The sequence below is a fragment of the Protomyctophum parallelum genome, assembly GCF_964188405.1.
Source record: "Protomyctophum parallelum genome assembly, chromosome: 8".
In the NCBI taxonomy this organism is placed as follows: domain Eukaryota; kingdom Metazoa; phylum Chordata; class Actinopteri; order Myctophiformes; family Myctophidae; genus Protomyctophum; species Protomyctophum parallelum.
Window position 1 is genome coordinate 41,248,909 of NC_139703.1, and position 25,287 is coordinate 41,274,195.

Sequence of the window (25,287 nt, forward strand, 5' to 3'; positions counted from 1 at the left end):
TAGACAGAAATTATACAGGCCAGTGAGATGGCCAGCCCAGTGACGTCATCAGCTCAGCTGTACGTACAAATACTGTACATGGGGGGTGATCATGGGGGAGCAATCCTACTCTATTTATCATGGTAGAGCAATTACTTGAGTGATCCATTGCTCAGGCACCATGCAGTGAGTGTAAGTCACTCTGTCGGATGGTCATTCATCATGTAGCGAACCAACAAATCAATATAGAATATCTAGCTAGTCAAATGTAAAATTCAAGAAATTATAAATGTTTCATAAAACTTTTACAAAACACACAGTTTACTTGACGTCCAAGTACACTGCATTTGAAACAGAAAGGTGAATAAACATTGGCAGAATTTATTTCACTGATAAATTTAGGGTTTCTATTTTACTGTGTTTTTGTGTGTATTTTAATTGCTGACAACATTTTAGTCACCTTTCTATTCAAGAACTCTACAGAACCTCTACAGAACTCTACAGAACCTTGCTGCTTTTGTGTGACAAAGGCACAGTTGACAAGAAGAGACAGAGACCAACTCGGGAGAACTGCAGATAGCATGGGAGAGGAATGCAGGCTTATTTACTGAAAGAATATGACTTTGATCATAGAGAAGATATCACGCCGAAGTAAATAAGTAAAAGCATGGGGGTTAGCAGGATGTCCTTGTGTTGCCATGGCAATGTACTAGTGTGTGGGTTTGTGTGGCGTGCGTGCGTGCGTGAGTGAGTGCATGTGTGCATGAGAGAGAGAGCGAGATACAATGTCATATCATATCATGCTACACACTTAAAGAGTGTAATGTAATAAAGGTGTCTATTTCACAGTATTGTGAACATGACGTGGTCTGACTGGTTAAACTGAACTGAACATGTGAGAGGTGAAACAGTCTTGTAGGAGCCAGTGCATCTCAACCTTTTGTGGACCAGAGGGCCCACTGATCTGACCACAAATGGCCAGTGGGCCCCAGCCCCACATAGGAGAATCACTATAAGGACATATTACTTACAGGGGATGGTGCGCAAATAAAGGTTGTCGCGGATGATCTGCTGGAGTTTGTGGTCCAGGGAGCCCTTCTGGAACTGCAGGCTGAGGTAGTGGCGCAGGTCCGAGTTCAGTACCTTACCTGAGATGACAGAGGCAGAAAGAACGTTTAGCATCGGGAAAACAAACCAAAAAAAAGTCATGAAATAGCGTGTTCTTAAGGAAAATAATGATATATAAAAGGAGGAAGTAAAAATCGGGCATTCCGGCCAATCACAAATTGCGTCTTCACTTTTCTGTCCTCACTTTTGTCTTCAATGTTTTTGTTTACACAAACACGGAAAGCTAGCGCCCCTCAATAAAATAATTGCTATTGGAGGAACATTTGTAATCACTAAGAAAACAGTAGTTGTAGCCCTATTATCGTGTACAAATATTATGTAAAAAAGTACCAACATCTACATCATATTTTACAGTAATAATGCTGGTGATCAAGATTTCTGTATGTCAATATCTCGGTAATAAGTTGGACCACAAGTATGTAAATCAAAAGCTGTCCAGGTCCAGAATATCAGCCCTCCATAAAGCTATTTGTGCCTCTGGTACAGAATTTTATTAAATGGATGTAGTGAGAGAGGATTCTGCCATAGAAATCCATTAGCCTTAATCTTAATTGTAAAGGAGGAACGTTGTAATTCAAATTAATTAGATAAATCCTGAAAGTAACACAAGTCATTGTCATCAGTATTAACAACTTTCTCTCTCCAATGGGTGAACCGAATAGGACAGGCACAAATTAACAATCGGGCGTTGTTAAATATTGGACAGCATGGCTTACAGGAAAAGGACCTGGGCACACTTAAGTGGACAGTCGCGGACAGAAAAAGCTGTGTTTTACGTAATTTCGGGTTTTTAAGACAGCTGGTGGATGGAAAAGAAGCTCCACCCCCACGGAATTATGTAAAACACAGCTTCTTCTGTCCTCGGCTGTCCACTAAAGTGTGCCCAGACGGACACTCTACCTCCCTCCATACAGAGAGCATTATTGTGAAACAATTGAGCCAAACTTACAACACAGTGTTTCCTAGTGTAGGATGCACTAAACTTTTTTGCAGAGCCTGATGCCTCAGGCTGAAGCCAGATCGGTAAGGGTTTGATATTTCAAGTACAACTCAATAAAAAAACTGTTAACTGGTGAGTGGACGACACCATAAAGCATTACACTTGTTTACAATAGGGCCCACCAATTTAAATTAATCAAAACATTTAGAAAGTACGAATATATTAGTTCACCTTATAAATATTCTTACTGCTGTCTCTAGCTTACTAGTACTGGAGTGGCGGGGGAAGATACATACAGTACAACTATCGCATTGCATTATCTGAAAGGTGTCAGGAGAACAACCTCGCTCTCAACATCAACAAAACCAATAGGATAAGGATAAGCTGGTGGTGGAATACAGGAGCAAAGGTCATGTCTGAAAAAACACATTTAACATGAATCCAATATGGTGTGTCTCTTCAGAGATGACATCTTAGCAAGAGGTCATTGGCCTGAGAAACGTTGAAGGCCGCCGGTCACGCAGACATTATCTTTGACTTCGATTGTACTGCTGCTGCACAGGCACATGTATACGGTACACTTACATGTCTGCCAATCAATCGTTGCTAAGTGATGCCTCACCTGCACACGAGATTATGATTCTCTGCTGCTATTATATCGGCCGCAATTACCCACTGCATTCTACTGCCATTTCAACCACGGACAGGAGACTGTGATTCTATATCTGCTGCTATATTTAGCTACTGCAAATGTTTCCATACCTCAACATTTCAGCCTCATTGAATTACTATTTTAAACATACACTTTGTGTATTTGATATTTTACCTTATTTTCTATCTGACTTTGTTTTTCTAGCTTCTTTCCTCTATTCCTCTATTACCCTATTATTTCTTCAAACTACAAAATGTTGGGTGCGCGTGTGAAAGAATTCCAAACACACTTTTTATTTTTACACCTGTAAATTTGTGATGTGATAATAAAGTAGACTTCAAATCTGGCAGATTGGTCACGTGTAGAATAACAGATATATGAAGCATCACACCCTGTCTTTTTCTGTCTTTCTTCCCTATTCGAACATATTCTAATTCTATGCTGAAACACCTTATAAGGCAAAATGTGCTGTTCCTGCTTGAACTGTCTGTTGTGCAATAAAGTTCACACATTGAAAAGCCTGCTATTATTATTGGAACAGACTGTCCAAGTGTATCAAGGCAATTGCTGCCTGTCACCCCATTTACAGGGCGGCTTAGGGAATGGTTTTTTAAACCCTAAAGACGACCAAGACTGCTTACAACAAAGAGAATATGCATTTATGCAGGCATTCCCCAATGTTTTGCACAGAATATACACATGTTTTCGTCGCTGTCAGGAGGATACCACTTAACTTCATATTTGAGGTTCTTGATTTTTTTTTTCATAATCAACTCTATTGAACAGCCTTCACGTCTGTTTGATATTGAACCAATGGAAATTAATAAAAAGTGCTTCTGAAGAAACCTCTGAACTCTGATCCTCAAACTGTCTGTAAAAGCAACTAACTCCACCCCCTCTCCCCCGTTGCAGGCAGTACAGAGACGTGTTATAATAATGACACATGCAAGGAACTGACAATATACAAAGTCACAATACCAACTTTGATGAGGCAGTATTGCTTCGTTTAAAAAATATAAGAACATTTATATTTAGTTTTTTCATTTCCTGAAAAATTGACATTTTGGACTTAGTTTCTTCCCGACAGCAGAGATATTCTGGTGCACAGCCATCATCTACAACTCAGACAATCTGGATGCTTTCATCGTGGAGGCGAGGAATTCGCTGGATGCTTTCATGGTGAACCGCTCCCTCTATGATGATCTGGCGGGGTTCAGCCAGACCAGCCACAGACTCATGACCACAGCCAGCACATCACAAAGCTACTTGGACAGTGCCAGTAGCCATCAGACTGCACATACAAGCTGGACCCCGAATGAGAACTTAAGACCTGCACTGTTTGTGTTCTCTGGGATTACCGGCTCCTGCTTGACTCTGCCACACTTGCACATGGACTACTGGGATGTACACTACAGAATACAACAATTACAGTAGATGCCTAAGGATTATTGCTGATCGAATGTACAGTACAAATACTCATTATATTGATATTTACTCTAGATGTATTACCCAGACAATAGACATATACAGTATGAATGCTATACAGGGGTATAGCATAGCGAGCCGGTATGGGCCAGAACGAGCCGTTCGCTGTTCCGGTAATAGATTCAGCTCCGGAACGGAATGGGACAATATCCCATAATTAAATAACCTGCCACAAATGTCCAAGAAGAAAAGTATGAATTGTTCCAGTGTGTTTGAGTCAGTCATCGAAATCCATGCTAAGTTTGCTGTTTATTTATTCCATGGGGAGAAAAACAGACTGGGCTCAGTTAACTTTGCAGGTTGGAGATCCGGTAAAAGAGACGATGGTGCGCCAGCATAATGATTCCCCCTCATTGCACTCACTACAGTAGCCAAAATCTTCGCGGCCGATCGCGGTCGCATCGCTAGTCACGGTAAAATAAATCATGCCTCGGGTGGTCCGCGATCCTCCCGCAATATAATTGCTTAGCCCTTTGCTAACTTCCGGTCAAGCCCCCGGGGTATTTTTTTCCCCTTAAAAAGGCTCATAAGGCTCAAATAGCGGGGCACATGAATGGATTAATTTCCAACTAACGTGGGCAGTCAACGTGTTAAGAGTCTATTATATTTGTTCTTATCTCTATTCTTACTTGTACCTATCCTGTGTTTCACACTTACTGCTGTTGCTACTTGCTACTATGACACTCTGCATTTCCCCATGATCAATAGTTTATCTTATCTTACATCACATACCAAATTCAGTTGAATTGAGACGAATCCAAAGTGCTTGGTGATGGGTGTTGGCTGTGTGCTGTGATGCAAGGAATCTTCATTTCAATAACAAGAGCCCAAAAACAAGTCATAATATTTTACCATTTTCAGCAAAGAGATGAGTGATGCCACAACCCTTAAACTGACGAAAGAACTTCTTCAAGTGGAGCACCAGAGAGATGTGGCCATTGTGCTCAAGGCTTGTGGGAGCCTTTGTAAAAACAAAAGGAAGTTCATGCAAAGTTCGCAGCAGAGGGCTGCTTTATATTCGTCAAACACAATTGGGACGGAAAACTTCACTTTCTCTCGCTCTCTCTAAGAGAGGACATGATGAGGATTTTGTGATAGAGGCAAGAGCTTCAGTGTCTGCACTATTTCTGCGTGAACCCACATCTCTTGAGCCTGAGCTCAGAGGGGTCTAATTAATGGTCTCTCACATTCCTACTAGGTTCAGGAAGAAATGCCACCCTTTTCACATTGGCCTATTATAGCGCCACCAGCAGGCAGATTTTTGCAAAACACTTTTTGTCAGGTGAAACCTTACTAATGAAAACTCATGAAATGTAGACGAACATTTGAGGACCTAGTCCTGATTGGCTGCCACACACGCTGCCTAAGCCAATGGTAGTATAGTATGATTGCCTGCCTCCTAAGCTATGCCACACTCATCACGAAAGGGCTGATTTCAGCACCGCTGCGAGCAAGCTTTATCACAATCAGCCTCGAAGCGACAACAGCTAATGTTATGAGCTGGACAGCAGGGAAGCCACAACAAAACACAGTCATTGAACCACACACAGAACATCAGAAACGAACGCAAACAATGGCCGCGAAGCACGAGGTTGTGACACACAAACATACACGTTACTAAAATAATAATCATACTAATATGGGGGGGGGGGGGCACAACGGAGACAAGAACACAACGGAGACAGCGCTTCTCTCACCTTGACAATTATCACTGTGATCATTTCTTGCTTATATTACTCCTACTCTGTCCGATGTTTCATATTCATGTTCAGGCATCTGGTTAGGATGTCTCTTGAGTGTCTCCCTAGGGAGGTCATCGAGACACGTCCCACTGGGAGGAGACCCTGGAGCAGACCAAGGGTGAGATGGAGGGATTTCATCGCCACATTGGCCTTGGAACGCCTATGGGATCCCCCAGGAGGAAGTTATTAATGTTGCTCTGGAGAGGGAAGTCTGGAGCTCTCTGGTGGAGCTGTTGCCCCCCGACCAGACTACAGATAAGCGGTTGAAGATTGATGGATGGTTGGATCCTGATTGGCGTATCACTGGTCTACAGTGAACAGAGGAGCACGTTTTCTAGTTACCTCACTTTCAACAGTAGTTGTCTGTTTGAACCTTTCAAGTCCCTCCATCTCTCCTTTTCTCGAACTCTAACTTTCTCCTTCCTCTCTGTCGCCCTGACATAGACTAAAATCTGCTCAGCATGACCCCTTCCTCGACCCCCCGCTACAATGGTTATGAATGCCAATCAGCCAGAACTAAAGAAGCAGAAATCCAGCCATGGTAAATGTCCATCGTCTGCTGATAGAGGAGATAATTATGTACTTGTGGAGGGATAGAATAATGATGAGCTGCGGGAATACTTTGCTCTATACTCCGTCTCATTCCCTGCGTCCCTTACCCCCCCCCCCCCCCCCCCTCATTTCAAATGGAAAAAAAGAAGAAAAAGAAACACGGCAAGATGGATCGTGTATTTCACTTCCACAAAATCGTTACTTTCCGTTCCCCCTAGGCTGCTGAAACGCGTCGGTTTCTGAATAGAGTTGTTTTGCTATGGTGCTGTGAGTGTTGCTTTAAATCTTCTCCTTCTGTTTCAGGAGCTGCTGTCTCAGTGGGCGCCACCGGGCGCCTGTCTTTTTCTTTGACCGAAGCAACTACTGTGAAGAGAGGCCCGCATCACAGCTGGTCCAGCAGACGGACGGACACACGGGGAACACTAGAGTTCTTCATCTCTATCTCTTCCAGAAAATCCCTTTTCAGCATATTCTGCCCGCCCACACCAAACACGGGAATACCCAGAGAAAACAGAACAGCCTCGGTGACAATCGGTGTGGTGGTCCATATGGTTTCTGAAGGCTCAACAGCCACACGGGCATTCTTCTTTATTGGTGTATACGTAGGTCGTGAAGTGTATAGTGATAATGCATTTTCGATGTGTTTGTCTTCTCTCTCACTCACAAACCCCGACACACAAGTACTTGACACATACGCAAGCCTCCCTCTGGGCTCAACAGCAGAAGATGGACATACTGTACTGTAAAGAATGGAGCAGGTGTGAATGTGTTCGACTGTATGAGGGTAGGGAATAGGACACAGCTGAACGTGAGCACTCATTCACATTTGGCAGGATAAATATAAATCAAGCAAACAATCAGGCCCGTGCGCACGTACAGTCGTACACACACACACACACACACACACACACACACACACACACACACACACACACACACACACACACACACACACACACACACACACACACACACACACACACACACACACACACACACACACACACACACACACACACACACACACACACACCTCTAATCTGTTCAATGTGCATACAGTGCAGTCTTTGTGGTTTCCTGGGTCCTGTCAGAGGCTGTTAGTGAGGTTGTCACTTCATAGATGCAACTCATCTTCAGATAACATGGCTATTGTTGCTTGCCTCCTTTTTCCTCCCGAGCGGAGGGCTCAATGGACTCCATTGTGCCGCACCGGCCATACAGTCGCTGGGATATTTGTAGTGAGTGCAGCCAGCCAAGAAAATGAGCATAACACACATCATATGTCAACAAGAGAAAAAGGATTTTGGGCCCCCAACATTCCTTCTTGCCACCCTCTTCTCATCCGGACCGGACCTCCTGCTGTCTCTCTCTTCCCTCGTCATCACTCTGACTGTTATTCAGTTTCATTTAAAATGTACATGCTTTCTTTTGGCCCTTTCATCATTAACATACTAAAATCACGAAAGTGCTTCCGGGTCGCAAGATGGAGTAGACGCGCTTTGCCACTCCGTAGCTCCCGAACTTTTCTAATTTACTATATAAGCCTCATTTTTGTACACTCAGACTATCCAGACTGCATTGATTTGTTTCCTTATATATTTGCGTTTTTGTTTCTGGCTAAAACGAGCCAAAATGCCCAAAAGTAAGGACAAGAAGGAAGACCCTGTAGCTGCCACCGAAATGGCTACTGTTGCTAAGCTAATTCAGGAGATGAAAGCATCCCTTACGCGCGAGTTCAGAGCCTGCTTTTCCTCGCTTGAATCCAAACTCGACAACCTTCAGATAACCGTTGCTGACCATGGTCAGCGTCTGACCTCCTTGGAAGACGGCCTAAACCATTATAGCGACAGGCTGGAGGAGGCTGAAGCCAGATGTGCGGAAATGGAGGAGAGCTATGCTAAGCTAAAGTCCCAAATGATAGATTTATCCGCGCGTAGCCGTAGGAATAACATAAGAATTATTGGGCTCGATGAATCGATCCAAAGCGACCAGCCCACAGACTTCTTTGCAGAGGTTCTGGTGGAAGTTTTGGGCAAAGACGTCCTTCCTACACTGCCTGAATTGGAGCGCTGTCACCGAGCGCTGACCGCTAAGCCAACCCACGGATCCAGGCCTAGAGCAGTGATTGCTCGTCTACATCGCTACAGAATAAAAGAAGCTACAAGTAAGACGCGCAAACGCGGGAAGCGAACGCAGCTCGTGTGTGTGTGTGGTTGTTTGTGTGTGTGTGTGTGTGTGTGTGTGCTACAGCTGCGCCCTGTGTGTGTGTGTGTGCTACAGCTGCGCCCTCTGGTGGCGGGCGGGTGGTGTCACAGCGGGACAGACACACACACACACAGACAGACATGATCTGCAGGGTCTCATAGTTAGTGCTCATTGCGTTCGCAATAATGCGGGAGGCTCGTAAAAAGAGAGGAAAGCTGTCCTACAAAGGCAAACCTGTCCTTATATTCGAGGACTACCCCCCCCCCCCCCCCCCCGAGGTCATGGAACAACGTTTTTCCTATCGAGACGCCATGGGCTTGTTATGGAAGGAAGGATACAGGCCCTCGCTCCTCTACCCGTCTCGGCTCTTTATCCAGACCAAGGACGGCAAAAGAAAGCTTCTTGCATCACCCAAGGACGCTACAGACTTCTTGAAGGCCCACTCCAAAGACGCCGCAGCCTCGGTCTCGCCGGCAAGGGAGGTCGAGGCGGACACCGTGGCGGACACCCAGGACGCCGCCGAATGATGGTAGTACTACTAGTATCCTTACTATTGTTAGCTTATCGCTAACGCTCGAACGTCATGTCTACCTCTTCGTTTAATTAGATATTTCGGTTCATATGGGCGAGACTGTGAAGCTGGGTTATATTCGACCACTTGGGTATCTAATTTTGTTTATATGCCCCCCTTTTTTTTAAATTTGTGATTACTTTTCGCATCGGTCTCATGCTAGTAGGCGAGGCGTTGCCTCTCGTTTATTTTTTTATTTTAAAAAGGAAAACTTCACATGTTGCGTGCTATGGGCGATCTTGTGAGGTGTTATTAATCTCTAGATGACTACTGTATGCGTGGTTTTGCCGAACGCCGAGATGTTTTTGTTCATGTTTTATGCAACTGAGGGGGTTTAGTTTTTTATTATTAGCCATGTTGTTAGCTGCTCCAGCTGGCTGCGTGACGTCACCTTCCGGTCGCCGCGCGCCGATACCAACCATTGAACTCTGAACTCTGAACTGACTATGCTGACGGACTAACTGTTGTTTAGCGCCCCTTGTGGCCTGGCAGAGTAATCGCACCCCCCTTTCTTGTAATTATTTCTTTTTTCTGGATGTAGTGCCTCCCTGGGCTGGGAGGAGGTATTGCTCATACAGACCTGGGCTTTTTTGGACAGGACTTTGATTTTGCCATGCCGTTGTTGGTGGTATAGTGATGTTCTTTTTAGTGGATTTAAAGCTTACTTGATCTTTCTGTTTACATTCAATTGAATATGACATTTGTGCAGTGTGGATGTGTTTGTGTGTGTGTTTGTTTATGTACATGTGCGTGCATGTATGTATGCGTGACGTGTGTGTGTGTATGCATGTATCTGTGTGTGTGTATGTGTATGCGTATATATATATTTTTCATTATTCTCATTTCTTGAGATAATTGTGCAATGCGTGTTTGTGTGTGTATGCATGTGCGTGTGTTTATGCACATGCACAAACACATATGAATATGTATATATATATATATATATATATATATATTATTATTTTCCTCCATAAATGTGCAATACCGGTGTGTGCATGTGCAATGTGCATACACATGTACAAAAATATATTTTTACAGTCTTTTCTTTTCTTTAAATGTGCACTGTGGATATGTGTGTGCGTGGGCGTGTGTGTACATATATATTTTTATTTATTTATTTTTGTTCTTATGACTATTTTGCTTGTCTATTTGAGGCACCTGATAATAATATGGGAGTGGGGCTGTTGAGAAGTGTTAATCTACGTTTGGTGGATTTTTTAGGGTTTTAAGTTGGATGTTTAGTCCCTGTATTTTTGGGGAAAGGCCCCCCACAGCCCACTCGTGTTTTTTTGTCTGTCTTTTTTATTTATTTGTCTTATAGCTCAGGACACACATGTTTGTTATTGGATATGAGTAAGGATAGTGTGCCTATAGGCCCTTCTAGGTCTATTCTGCTTAAGTATCACTTGATGTTTGATGACCATGGTTAATTCCGACAGTTTCAAGCTTTGCTCTTGGAACATTCGGGGCCTTCAGAAGGCGGCCAAGAGGAAGGCAGTTTTGTCATTTTTGAAGAGGGAGAATGTTTCTGTTGCTTTTTTACAAGAGACTCATATGGAGGCTAAGGACACTGTTAGACTTCAAACTAATTGGGTAGGGCAGGTTTTTGCTACAGCTTACTCCTCATTTAGTAGGGGTGTGGCCATTTTGGTCAATAAGAATATTGCATTTAGGCCTCTTAAGTCTATTATAGACAGCCAGGGCCGATATGTAATTGTTAAGGGGGTTCTTAAAGGTAAAGATGTGACATTCATGAATGTTTATTGTCCTCCTGGCTACTCCGCTGATTTGTTATCTAAGATTTTTGCTGACTTTTCTGAGCTAGCTTCTGAGGATGCCTTTGTGGGCGGAGATTTCAACTGTCACCTAGTTTGCCCCCCCCTCGAGGCAAGCCAAGATGCTATCCTCTCTATGTTCAGATATTGGATTATCCGATGTCTGGAGAGCCCTATGCCCCTCTGATTTGAAGTTAACTTTTTTCAGTGCCCCTCATAAATGTTACACTAGACTCGATTATTTCTTTATTCCTTCCTCTAAGTTATTTTTGGTCTCATCTTGTACCATGGGAAATATTGTTTTGTCAGATCATGCCCCTGTATATCTGGTTTATTCACTTTCTGAGGAGAGAACACGATCAAGACGCTGGAGACTTAATTCATCCCTTCTCAAAGATGATAGATTTGTTTCGTACTTCACTTCAGAATTCAAAATGTTTTACTCAATTAACTCATCATCTACAGATGATCCTTCTCTCCTTTGGGAGACATGCAAAGCCTACTCCCGTGGACTGATTATGTCTTATGTTGCTTCCAAAAGGCGTAAAAAGGAAGAACGCAAACTCCTTGAATCCAAACTGGCTGACCTTGAAAACAAACACATCTTGACCCCAGGCTCAGATCTGCTTAAGGAATTGACGGCTACTCGTGCTGCCTTGAATACTTTGTTGATTCAAGACTCAGAGTACTCCCTTAAATTTGCTAGACAGAGAATGTATGAGTTTGGGGATAAGCCCGGCAGATGTCTAGCTAACCTGGCTAAGAAAAGAGCTAACTCTCAAGTTATAGCCTCAGTTGTCAATTCCAATAATGTCAGATCTTTTGATACTAAAACTATTAACAAGGAGTTTGCCTCATTTTATTCTAATCTCTATAAAACAGAACAGCTGGATGATAGTGCTCTCTCCGATATGTATTCTTTTCTTGAAGACTTGCATCTTCCTATGGTCACGACTGCTCAGAATGTACTACTAGATGCCCCAATCACAAAGGAGGAGGCATTTGAAGCCTTGAAATGTATGCCATCTGGGAAAGCCCCGGGGCCGGACGGGTTTGGTTGTGAATTTTATAAGGAGTTCAGTAGTATTCTATTAGATCCCTTTTTGGCAATGTTGAATCACGCTTCTGAGACCTGGATCCTGCCTCAGTCCTTGCGGGAGGCTAATATTTCACTTCTCCTGAAAAAAGGAAAATGTCCCGAAAAGTGCGCCTCCTACAGGCCTATAGCCTTACTTAATTCTGACCAAAAATTGCTTTCCAAAATTTTGGCCATGCGTCTGGAAAAAGTGCTCCCTTTCATCATTAAAGAAGAACAGACAGGCTTCATCAAGGGGCGAAACTCCTGTGACAATATGAGAAGGCTTTTAAATGTTATCCAACTGTCTCAGGGCGTCGACCACCCCGTTATGGTGCTGTCTCTCGACGCAGAAAAGGCATTCGACCGCGTGGAATGGCCCTATCTGTTTGAAACGTTTGAGGAATTCGGCCTGGGTTGTAGATTTACCAAGTGGGTCAAAATTCCAGAGGTGGGGACTTGGACTCGAGACTCGAGACTCGACTTGGACTCGAGTCCCGATTTTGATGACTTTAGACTTGCTTGATCAAATCAAAAATAGACTTGGACTTGCTTGGGACTTGAATGCCAAAGACTTGAGACTTGACTTGACTTGAACGCCAAGGACTTGAGACTTGACTTGACTTGAGCCCTCTTGACTTGAACATTTTCAAGTCACTTAAATGACATGTAAAATAGTTTGGTATTTGTATATAAAGGGATGCCGCGGATCGGATATCGGGTCGATATCAGCCAAAAAACGTGATCGGGATCGGATCGGACTACAGCGAAAATGACCGATCCATTCCAAGCACTGCAAGCACTCCACTCCAGTCCATTCTAGTACTCCACTCCAGGACTTTATTCCTCCAGCAGTGTGCGCTACAGAGGCATTGGCAGCCCCAGTCACACTTCACAGTGGCAGTCTTGCACAGTGCAGGCTGCTAGGCTAGCCACTAGCTATTACTGCGCGCTGCTACTCAGTGTGGAGAAAGCCACATTGACAGCCGCTCCCGCATGGGAGTATTATATATTCTAAAACAAAAAAGACCCAACAGCCGAGTGCAAAAATGGATTCGCCACCGTGGCAACAACAGCAGCAAAGTTTCAGCCTTAGCTCCATGCAAGCTAATCTTTAGCATTGATTAGCGTCAACATCTTAGACGAGAGACGGAACAGCGCAACAAGCTGACAGCTGAGCATGACGACATGCTCATGTTCTTAAAATGATATATCCCCACAGTCCCCAACAGTTGGTTGACAAATATGACCGCTGTTTGTCAATACTTATGTGACAGACCATGCTATGATGCTAATAACTGCTTAAGTGCTAACCAATGCTTAAATAAACAGACACTATTTCCATTGTCACGGACAGACAGTGTGCTGTGTAGCTGTAGGACAGTATGCACGGTTTGGGGATCAGGGGTCCCCACTCCCAGCCAAATGATAGGTTCCATTTGTACACTCTAAATTGACATTGATTTTACAATATAAACAAATACAAAATAATAATTTGGGGTCACAGAGATACAAATTGCTGGGTCCTTAAAATTTTGTGCATAATGTGCATAATACTAATAAATAGTATGGATAAAAAAAAGGCATAGAATACAATAAAATAAATTTGTCACTAGAACACTTCCACATTTGAAGTATAGGCTCAAGTTGTTAAAAATAAATGGGTCAGTTATTCTCAACCTATACTCATGTGGAACTTGTTTGTTGACTATTATTCTGGGGAGGTGTTGTTCTCTGTTTTGAGTAATAATATTATCACTTGATCAATCCTGATTCAACATTCCAGACTATAAAATCTGTAATAAAAGGTAAAGATAAAAAAATGTCTGACAGATTTGGGAAAGCATAGAGCGACTTAAATATGTGCTGGATCGGATTGGATCGATATCGGATCGGTATCAGTTATCGGATCGGTTTTGATGATTTTAGATCGGTATCGGATCGGGAGTGGAAAAAGTGGATCGAGGCATTATGTAACATTCCTCTTCTACCCTGGATTTGAACACCTTTTCAGTGCAAGTAATGACATTTTACCATTGTAATAATAATAGCCTGCTTGCTCAGGGGAAACATTTAATTTGTGTCAGATCCTGTGTCTCGGTGAGACATGACCTTTGACATGATCTAAATGGCTCAATAGATGCTCATGATTTATGTAAATCTTTACATATCATTAATTAGTATTATGTCTTGGTGGGACTTGTTTGGGACTCGAAACAAAAGGTAAGGACTTGGTTGGGACTTGAAACAAAATGCTTAGGACTTGATGGGACTCGAAACAAAAGGTAAGGACTTGGTTGGGACTTGAAACAAAATGCTTAGGACTTGGTTGGGACTCGAAACTAAAAGTTCAGGACTTGGACTTGCTTGGGACTTGAATGCCAAAGACTTGAGACTTGACTTGACTTGAGAGCAAAGACTTGAGACTCGACTTGGACTTGCAACATAGGGACTTCCTCCCACCTCTGCAAAATTCTTTACGAATCCCGAACGGCAGCAGTTTTGACTAATGGACTTAGGTCCAACAACTTCTCTATTAAACGGGGTAATCCCCAAGGAGATCCGCTCAGCCCGTTGCTCTTCGCAATCGCTATTGAACCGCTTGCCGAGGCAATCAGACAATCTGCTCTGATCTCTGGTGTTCGAATCGGTGAAAGGGAGCACAAAATCACTCTTTATGCAGATGACGTGTTAATTTTTATTTCCAGACCTCATTCCTCTATTCCCTGTCTAACTCAAATTATCTCTAGGTTTGGCGCCTTTTCAGGGTACAAAATTAATTTCACTAAGTCTGAAGCCATGCCACTTGGTTCTCAAACATCTATCCCAGACCTGTCCGAACCCTTCCCTTTTAAATGGTCACCTGCTGGTTTCGTTTATTTGGGAGTGACTATAACACCTGCTTATGATACACTGTTCAAGGCCAACTCCCTCCTCTTTTAGATATTATAAAGGCAGATTTAGATCGTTGGGCCCCCTTACCCCTCTCTTGGCTAGGTAGGATATCTCTTATCAAAATGAATATTTTCCCCAGAATACTTTATCCATTGCAAATGATTCCTGTATTGTTGACAAACAAGGTTATCAAGGTACTAGAAGGCTGGTTAAGTACTTTCATTTGGAGTTTGACTTTAGGCCGGGACACTCAGATGCAGGCTTTAGGACCTGGCATGAGAAGGGCATTACCAAACTTGGAGACCTTTTTGATGGCCATACCTTGAGGTCTTTCACACAATTGCAGCAGCGTCATGGGTTGCCAAAATCTGACTTCTTCAGGTATTTACAAATTAGACATTTTATTACTGAGGACACTTCACTTCTAGCCAATAGTTCCGCTTCACAGGTAGAACAAGCCCTCTCTTTGCAATTATCTAAGAAACAAATTTCAATTTTCTGTGACGTATTGAATTCCTACTCATCTATATCCTCTCAGATTACTAAGCAGTCCTGGGAAAAAGATCTGGACGTCTCTATTCATGATGAGGGCTGGGCAGATATGTGGGCCTATGCGAAACAGATTTCAGTTTGTAACCGAACTAAATCCATCCAGTTCAGAATATTACATTGTATACATATAACTCCTGCTCTCAAGAACAAAATGGATGTCAGTGCGTCCCCATTTTGCTTTAAGTGCAAGACAGAGATTGGTAATTACGTTCACTGTCTTTGGTCCTGTGTGAAGCTTCAGAACTATTGGTATGACATTGTGTCAGAACTCTCTGTTATTTTTGGTGTCTCGATCAATTTAGATCTGTTGTGTCTTTTACTTGGTCTCCCGGATGTTCATGTCATTGATGTCAAACATAAGAGGTTGTTCAACTTATTAACGTTTGCTGCTAGGAAAAATATTCTTTTGTTTTGGATCAAGGATGTTGCTCCATCAAAGAAATCATGGCATAACATTATAATGGGCTGTATTCCTTGTGAATACATTACATGCATGTTACTTTCTACAAAATTTGGGACCCTTATTTGAATCATATTGGAACCACACTGTCTGCCACGATACTTGGAGGTTTTCCGTACCAACCTTAGATATCTTATATGCCAGCATTCTTCCCTAGTGGGTGCTCTGCTTTGGGGCGGGGGCTTGTCTGCCCTTTGGGTATGGGGGGGTGGTCGCCCGGGCAGGGGTCTCGATGCGTTGCGTCGGGGCCGCTTCTTGGGGCGGTGGCCCTGCCGCCTGGAGGGGTGGCGGTTGCCGCCTTTGAGTGGAGCATGCATGGGTCTGCTCTTGTTGTAATGATTTGGTGCCTATGATAACTGTTGTCTGCCTTTTTAATATATGTATTAATGTACTGTATGGATGTATTCCCTGATTGGGAGTCTATGAAAATTCGAAAGTCTCTTGTCGTTATGGTTCATTGTCCTTGTCATGTCTTTGTATATTCAATCTTTTTATTTATAATAGTGTTGTGCCTGAGCTGTTTTTACTTTCTTTTGTTTGTTATTATGTTCTTGTTGTGTAATGTCTGTTTGTCTTTAAAAAACAGATAAATATACTTTATAAAAAATAAAACATACTAAAATCACTCAATTCAGTATTTCTATTGTGCTGCAACATAAGAGCTGACAGCAATTTAGTTCGGATGAAAGTCAAGTTAAATCGAGCATGGATTCCTTCCAGATTCCTTTCAGCTCTGCCACTGAAACTCCCCGTCTCCTTTTATGCAACCTTTTCATTTTCACATGATTTGAGGTGAATCCTTCCGTGCTATTTTGTCACTTCAGCAGGGCTCAACCCTCTGGCCTCCGCCTCAACAAAACGCTGGCAACCTCAAAGGAACAGAACCCACAGGGAGAGTAGCTGTGGCGAGGGCAAGGAGAGAAGTACTGTAACCGGCACCACTGGTGAGGCAGCAGACTCTTCACATATTCACTTACAGAACACCACTTAACGGAGAAACCACAGACTAAGAGTAACACCATATTTTGTGCTGACCAGTCACTGTCTCACACTCACAGGGTGTGTGGGAGACGATTTGAGGAAGTTTTGCTCCAAAAATATTTGTCTGTCTGGAGAAAGTTGTGTGTATGAATGAGAAAAAACGTTTTCCAACAAACCAGAAGGATATAAAATAATTAAATGCTCATTAATATACGAGGGATAACTAACACAATAGGTGGTTGATAAAACGCATGATATCCCTTGAATGCGCAGAGATTTTGCTCTATAATTTATGTACTAGATGCCTTTTATTCACTCTACACCTTGTACAACACAACGCAGGGAACTGTACACATACTAGAGTTCTCAAACTCTGCCCGAACCAGACCAGGCCCGACCTGACCCGACATTTTAGGGCCGGGCCGGGCCTAAAATGTATGCTAATCAGTAGGGCCAGGCCGGGCCTGGGGCTCCATGAAAAAAATATATATATATTGAATTTGCTTAGAATAATACAAATAATAGTTCTGTTCTGTCTGTTTGTGTATTTATCTATTATGAAGATGGTGCTGACACTGGTCTGACGTGCAACAGCCCGACACATGCGTGGCTTGTTAAGACTCACCCATGGCTCCCGGCATGCGTTAACGGTTATGACACTTGCGTGGCCGGTTAAAACTCACCCGTGGCTTGGCTGGCTCTCGACATGCGTTGCCGGTTAAAACTCACCCATGGCTTCCATGTGAGGTTAGGGTTCGGTTCGGGGTTTGGGGTAGGGTGTCGGACTACTGTCTGTCAGACTAGTATGTTGGAATAAACATGCACCCATATGGCTATGCCATGGGGTCTGAGACTGAATACGGCTTACTGAAATATGATATGAGAATACAGAGAGACATTTATCTACACCACAAATAAAGATTCTAATAAAAATAAAAAAATAAAAGGACCAGGTTTTGTAATGAATCAGAATCAAATGGAAACAAGAATTTGTATATGTTCTCTGTTCTGATGGAGTGACTTTGAGACCTGTAATGCTGGGAAAATAATTTGGAATTATAAATAAATGAATAAAAGGAGAAAATTTTAGATATCTTGCCATTTTTATTTATTTTATTTACAGTTAGTAGTTAGGCCTACAGAACATGGCAAGATAACTACACAACCCAAACGTCTACCTTAACTATAGGTTAATGTGTATTTTGTGACATTGCTGCTGTCTATGGTACTTTGGATATAGCCTACCTACAGTGTGTGTACATCTCTGCTAGCCATCTCTGCTAGCCATGCAGTTAAAACTAACTCCATACCTTTTGACCATATACGCCTTGTCTTGACCTCAATGGGCCAGAATTAATCTTACACTAGTGAAGGGAGAGAAGTCTAGACTAATTATTATTATCTTGTCTGCCATTTTCTGTGCCGTTATCTAGCAGTCCTCAACACTAGAACATTAGACCACACAGTCGGCTATATCTTTCGGCAGGTGTAGACATTTTTGATCCAGCATTTCCTTTGCAAAGTTGAGAGCATATGATTCCTCCTGGCATATGTCCAAGCTGTCGGAGAATGCAACTGTAGAATGAGACTGGATACATATTTATAGAGTATAATAGGATGTTTCACCTCAGGTAAGGCTGCCCGACTGAGTCTTCCACCCACTCTCAACAAATCATCCTTAATCACAAGATGCAATCTGTAGATATGACCGGTTTTCCTTACAGCAGATGCTCCACTCACCAACAAAGACACTTTTTCCCTGAATGTTGCTTGCTGACTGTAGCAGATAATGGCAGATTTGCTCTGGAGAGGTCACTTACAGATAGGGATTGCCATCCCTATCTGAACCAACTGCACCTCTCACCTTTCTTATCTCCTCTTCTAACTTGTCTGGTTGTGTGGAGCCAGCAATAATTAAATAAGCAAACAAAATGTAGTTTATTCATGCACCTTCAGAAGAATGTACTGCACTGTACACTAGTATGGTCTGCTCGCTGTATGAGACATAGCTAGTCTCCTTCTCCCTCTTTCTTGCTTTCAAACGCACGCTACTTCCATACTGATTACTGAACATCCCGTTTCTTTCTTGCTGCTCTGCACTGCAATTGCAAATCTGCACACGTATCGTCACTGTCGGGCAGAAACCTTGGATGCATGGGTGCATCTTTTCCTCCTCCTTCCTGTATTTAGCGATATTTAGTGTGTGATAATACTTCTCACACTCTGTCCTCCATATGGCTGAGATCTTACCCTATGGTATCTGTGTCTCCTACACCTGGCCTGCTCCACCTTCACTAACAGCCAGGCTCACTCTCTATATCCGACTGATGTCAGGTCACCAGCTTCCTCTTCATGGAGGATGATTGTTCCCCAGGCGAGCATGGTTCCGTCCTCGGGTTGAGTACAGAGTGACGTAGAGGGTGTGCTGTGACTGGCCAGTCGCTGTGATTGACAGCCTACACCTAAACCTAACCCTAACCTTAACCTCAGTAAAACTATACCTAAACCTAACCCTAACCTTAACCTCAGTAAAACTATACCTAAACATAACCTTAACCCTAACCTTAACCTCAGTAAAACTATACCTAAACCTAACCTCAGTAAACTATACCTAAACCTAACCTCAGTAAAACTAACGCAGTGGCTGGGGGCGTTTCCAAGAACCCGGAAGAACGACGGAATCCGAGGATGATTCCCTCCTCGCGTTCCCCAGGGGTGCTCAGTCAAATAGGGCTTTGCTGAGCTGCCATCACCTGCATGACATCTGCTCTGGCTTTCCTTATCTCTCTCCTGGCCTGGCAACACACTCACTCAGGCACTCTCATACAGCCATTTTTCCATCTCTCCTTGCGTTAACCTTCCATGATTACCCTGGCAGTATGCTTTAAATGAAATCCAATTGGGTGCATTCACACGGGCGGTTGAACTGCAGTTGAACACAGCTTTGCGAGCAAAGGTCTGCAACGGCTTGTTTAATGACACTCCGTGGCAGATGGGGGAGCTCGAGAGTCACAATTGAAGGAGAAGATAGAACCAACCACCTTAGGCTAAATTTGTATTCCTATAGGATGAGTGCCGGGGCTTGTTTTCAGACACTCCAACGGAGGCGCGCCGTCTTAAGCGCACTTGAGCCACGAGAGGCACTACCGAGCGAGCCGCCTTGCCGGACTTTGTGACGTCCGCTTCAGCCGACTCCGCGCCGCCAGAGTTATGTTCCGACAGGAACAGAATCGTAAATCATCACATTTGCCCGTGTGAAGTGTGAATAGTATACAAACAAAAACACTGCAGCACCTTTTGAACAATGTGTACAACCTTGCTCTTTCAGGAGGCTTTAGACAAGTCTGTACAGTATGTCTGTCTGTCTGCATGTGAGTGCGTGCGACTGCATTGACTATGAGGAGGTATGAGTGAAAGCAGTGGGGTTTAAGCCCCTCACACAGCCAAATTCATTCTTTGTAGAGTTTAAAGCTTTCTGTCTATGAGAGGGATGGGAGGTATCTGGCTCTATTTCTATCGACTTTGTGTCTGGGTGGTTGTCTAGCCAGTCAGCTACAGAAACATACAAAGTTAAAGTTGTACTCTCTCATGCCCAGACCTCTCTCGACAGGGCTATTACCAGGAGTGAGGTCTGGTGGTCAGTGAACAGAATCAAGGTTATTGAATTTGTGGGTCTGCATTTCATTGACAAATCCCAATGTTACATGTAGTGGCTGAGGAGGAGGTAGAGTGGCCAGACTGGCCACATGGGAATCGGATGGTTCCCAATTCTCCTCCTGGGTTAGTGTCAATGTCAAAGTGTCCTTATGCTATACACTGAACCCCTAGCTGCTCCTGATGCAGGTTGGTGTCTTGCATGGCTTACTGTGCACTTTGGATAAAGGCATGACATAGTATACACAGTATGCAACATTTACCATTTACAGGGCAAGCCCATCTGTGAGGTGGCGCAGGGTTTATAGATGGGTGTGACTGTGACCTTTTGCACAAGTCAGTGTTGTGCAAGTACAAACCTCAAAATAACTAGTTCAAATTTCAATTCCCTCAAATTAAAATGAGCTACAGTAGATCTCATCTCATTCATAGAGTTGAATTTTGAAAGTTCAATAAAAAAAACCTCTTCCTACCCATCCACCCCCAGTCATTGCCAATGCCAGAAATGCAAGGTCCCAGGAACGTTCCACTGTTTTGACTGAAACCTGTGTTCTATGGTATTGAGAAACAGCCAGTCTGTCTTTATTTGCAGTATACAAGTGTCTGTATTCATCAACTTGCTTCACCAATGAGCATCGTTAACTATCACAGGAGTTAACAACGCTCAATGTCATGTTCCTTACTTGCAAACGGACACATTCAGTTCATGGTTCACCACAAACCTCACATGTTCAATGAAGGCAGGCTTTTAGCGCATCCATGCACAACACTGCTAGTACACTATTAGCCTGCTGTTGCAGCATCTCTATTAATCGTGCAGATTGATTCTGCCTATGTGAGATACTGAGGTTACCACTGGCCTACTGGCCCATTCACTAGCTGCAAACCAAGAGCAGCATAACAAACAACACGATAACAAATAATATTAAACGATGGGGTCTCTCTCTCTCTCTCTCTCTCTCTCTCTCTCGCTCATGGTATTTAATCAATGTTTTACATTTATCTGGGCAAGTGGGCGTCCATTTTGTCAAAGAAAAAATAATAATCTGCTACTTTGTATGACAAAGTATAGACTATAGGGTTTAAGTGGTTAAGAATGTGCAAAGAATAATAGAATAGAAATACCACAGTACATTTTAGCTATAATGAGCAGACACAACAGTATAACACTACATTAAATCAGGTTGCCAGCATTACAAGCAACAAACAGCACGGATTGCTATGCAGTGAAAGGTGATGGTCCTCACAATGCATTTAACATCTCTTCCCGTGTCCTTCAAATGATCACGTGTGATACTCTTCCCAACCCGCTTAGGTGCAACGCACAAGAACAACTCCCCTCGCCATTAGAGTTAACTAACCATACATACATGCCTACTGTACATACATGCCACAAATGGGGACTGTACAGAATTTGACAGCTGGAAAGCGAGCGAGTGCGCACGCACGTGCTCTCACACACACACACACACACACACACACACACACACACACACACACACACACACACACACACACAGGACATCCCCAGGAGAACCCTCACTTAGCATCTGAATCAGATGCTAATTGAGGGTTCTCCTGGGGATGACATGTCTACCCACCCATCCCACAACGTTTACGGTATAATAATATAAAATGTGACCGTCACCCTCTTTGTGTAATAACCTCGTGTACGAGCAACTGAACCGAGTATGTACAGTAGTAGAGTGCGTGTGACCTTCGGGGGTTGTGACCTTCGATGCGCCTTGTCGGCCTCACTGAGCATGTGTCAACGCGGAGATAGGAATAAGTTCTGCCTGAAAACAAGTGGGAGTCCAGAGGGCAAGGAGAGCAGCTCCTGGCCGGGTGCAGGGAGAGTCCCAAGCCTGTTGTCATGTCGTGTCTCCATAAAAGTGAAGTCGTGTTTCCGTGGAGTGAGAACTTGAGCAGACGCCGTCAATTATTGAGAGAGCATGATGAGGATGGAGGAAAAAGAGGAGAGGATAACACATATTAGCAGCTGAAATGAGAAGTTGAGTGACATGCTCAGGGAAGGAGAGATGAGAGTGTGGTACATGGCAGCATCTGACACTGATCTTTTTGTAAAATGCATAATGATTACTCTAAGTCGTTCCGGATTAAGAGTGTCTGCTAAATTGTAAATTGTAATGACCTTCAAAAAAAAGAAAAGGAAAAAGGCTGAGTCATTCCTCAAACAATATGGCCGCCAACCTGCCATCACATGTGGCATGTGTGCCATTGAATCCTGACAGAAACATCAAGGAACCTTGAGGAAAAAAAGTGGATTACCACAATTATTCTCCCCGGTGGTGGGTAATAGCAGATACAAAGGTGCATGTTAGTGTGGGGTCATTGTGGACTGTGGAGCAGCCGTCTAAAGACAGTAATCGGGGAGATGGATCTCTGATGATATTTAAACTGTCTTTCTCTCAATGCATCTCCCTGACTCACACTTTCTACCTCTCTCTCTCTCTCTCTCTCTGAAGATTATGACTGACAGAACGGGCTCACTTATTAATTCAACTATGCACACCAAAGCAAGCTTGAAATACAACTATGACTGTTGCTGTGGTGATGATATCGACTAGCCTTATTGTTAGAGAGTAGCCCCTGCAAGTTTGCAGGAATAAAACGTGTGTGCACGCACAAGAGAAGGAGAGAGACAGAGAGAGAAAGAATGAGTTGATGAAAAAATAAATAAATGCAGAGGCATCTCTCAAATATATATACACATATATATATAAATATTTGAGAGATGCCTCTGCACTCCCGACTAATAGTGCCCTTTCTCCATGTAACCAGGTAGACCTGTTACTATGGCAACATCAGCCAGGTGCTCCTTGTTTCAAATTAAGGGTGGGGTTTATTGGCAGACAGGTTTAAAAGGGCTGGGCTGCTTTCATTCAGGGGATCCCATAGCTTGCTGTAAGGTTGGCGTATCTGAGGAGGACAAGAGTTTGAAGGCATGGCTTTTCCTAAATGTATCTGCATACTGGCTGCCTGGTGAATTAGTATAGAAATGCCCTTATTCCATGCTGCTGTGCTCCTCCTCCGGTACGCCAGCCAAGTGTATGGTACAGTATAGTATGTCTGTGTTTATATGATGACTTTTAATATGAGTATTTTAAACTGTGTACAAAACGAAAAGAGAATAAAATTCCTTGTTTGAAATCCCAATATGTCTTATTTCCTACCTTGGTCACACGAACCTGTGCTTTCTCTTGTTAAAGAGGACCTTCCCTCTAGAAAAAGGTGGCGTAGTTTAGTAGGCATTAAGTATATTTTATTATTATTCCCTCAAAAGTCCCCCCTGCTACATCCATTATATCCTTCATCTTGTGGGTGAAGGCGCACCCCTTGCCATTGAGGGAGCAAAGAGCATCCTGAGGGCGAGAGTGGATTGCGTTGAGAGCTCACAAAAGCACACATACACATGAAAACACAAACACACATACAGTGTAGTAGACGCACAGACCCTTAAGAGCACCTCACGGCTGCCCGCCAGTGTTATCAGCCACACTGTGTGCTCAGTCATTGTGTCCACCATGGACTGGGGTCGCATGATGGGTATGGGGCTATCTATTTAGAATAAAGAACCATAACACTTGAATTGCTGTGTACAATACATCTAGAGGAATTTGTCGTGACACGAGGCCAGAGCTTTCACAGTACCATTCCTGGTGCATGCGATGCAAGCCTGCAAGGCCCACACAATGGATAGGGTCCGGGATATGATATAAACCAAATACCTAATCATTCAATAGTTTTATTAGACAGTTCTGTTTAAATTAAACATTTCCTGTATTTTTTTACTATGTTGTCTTGTGAATGAAGGTGGTGTTCAAATCTGTGGGTATTGTGACGGCCTCCCCACTCTGCCAGGCAGGGCATCACCCCTGTAGGCAATCCAGGGTAACCTACTGTATATACTGTTAAGTCTGGAGCAAACTAACGTTGTCTCTCTTTACAGTTACAGTTACTGTTCCAAAAGTACGGCTTCCCCGTGTCATTCGGACACTGCATCAATCCATGTTTATAGAATGTGTCATATGACATGCATACTTAGATTGAACCTGGTTCGAATTCTACAAATTCTACATTTCTTTTTACATCCTGCAACAATTGCACAACTTACTGTATGTGCAAATATTATGAAGACTTGAAATGTTGACATTTGACAAATGTCTGTTGTCAAATGTCTGTTGAAATGTCAGCAATACAATGCAAATATCAACTGCCAGCACAAGCTTTTCTCGAGACTCGGTTGTGTGCGTTTACTCTCTCATATATTGGATCATGAGCTTGTGTGCGTGCGTGCGTTTGCCACCTTTTGTCACCGTGTCGTATGTGACTGTCAATCACAATGTATGGTACTTAGTACTTACAGTGTGCTTCTCAGTGCTACGCCTTCCATATGTAATGTTCTGTATGCAGTGTAGCCTCGGGATATGAACTTATACAGTAGAGCTACTATGTAAATCGCCCCATGGCAATGTACAGTATGGGGAGTATGGGATGAGTTTTACATTAAAAAAGTGGTCATAAAGTTGTATAGACATGTGTTGTCTAGTCTGAACACAATGTACTGTACAGCTAGGCCAATCTACAGTACCATAGTACAAAATGTACATGCAAACTACA

The 25,287-nt window shown here is 43.2% G+C and overlaps 1 protein-coding gene across 1 annotated transcript in view; it reads right to left on the reverse strand.

Moving 5' to 3' along the window:
• Positions 1-25,287, reverse strand: part of magi3b (membrane associated guanylate kinase, WW and PDZ domain containing 3b) — a 219,000-nt gene that overhangs the window by 95,454 nt on the left and 98,259 nt on the right. Inside the window, exon 2 of the mRNA XM_083772132.1 lies at positions 1,011-1,127. Coding sequence (XP_083628258.1) covers positions 1,011-1,127 — 117 coding nt within the window. The remainder of the gene's footprint in view (positions 1-1,010; positions 1,128-25,287) is intronic.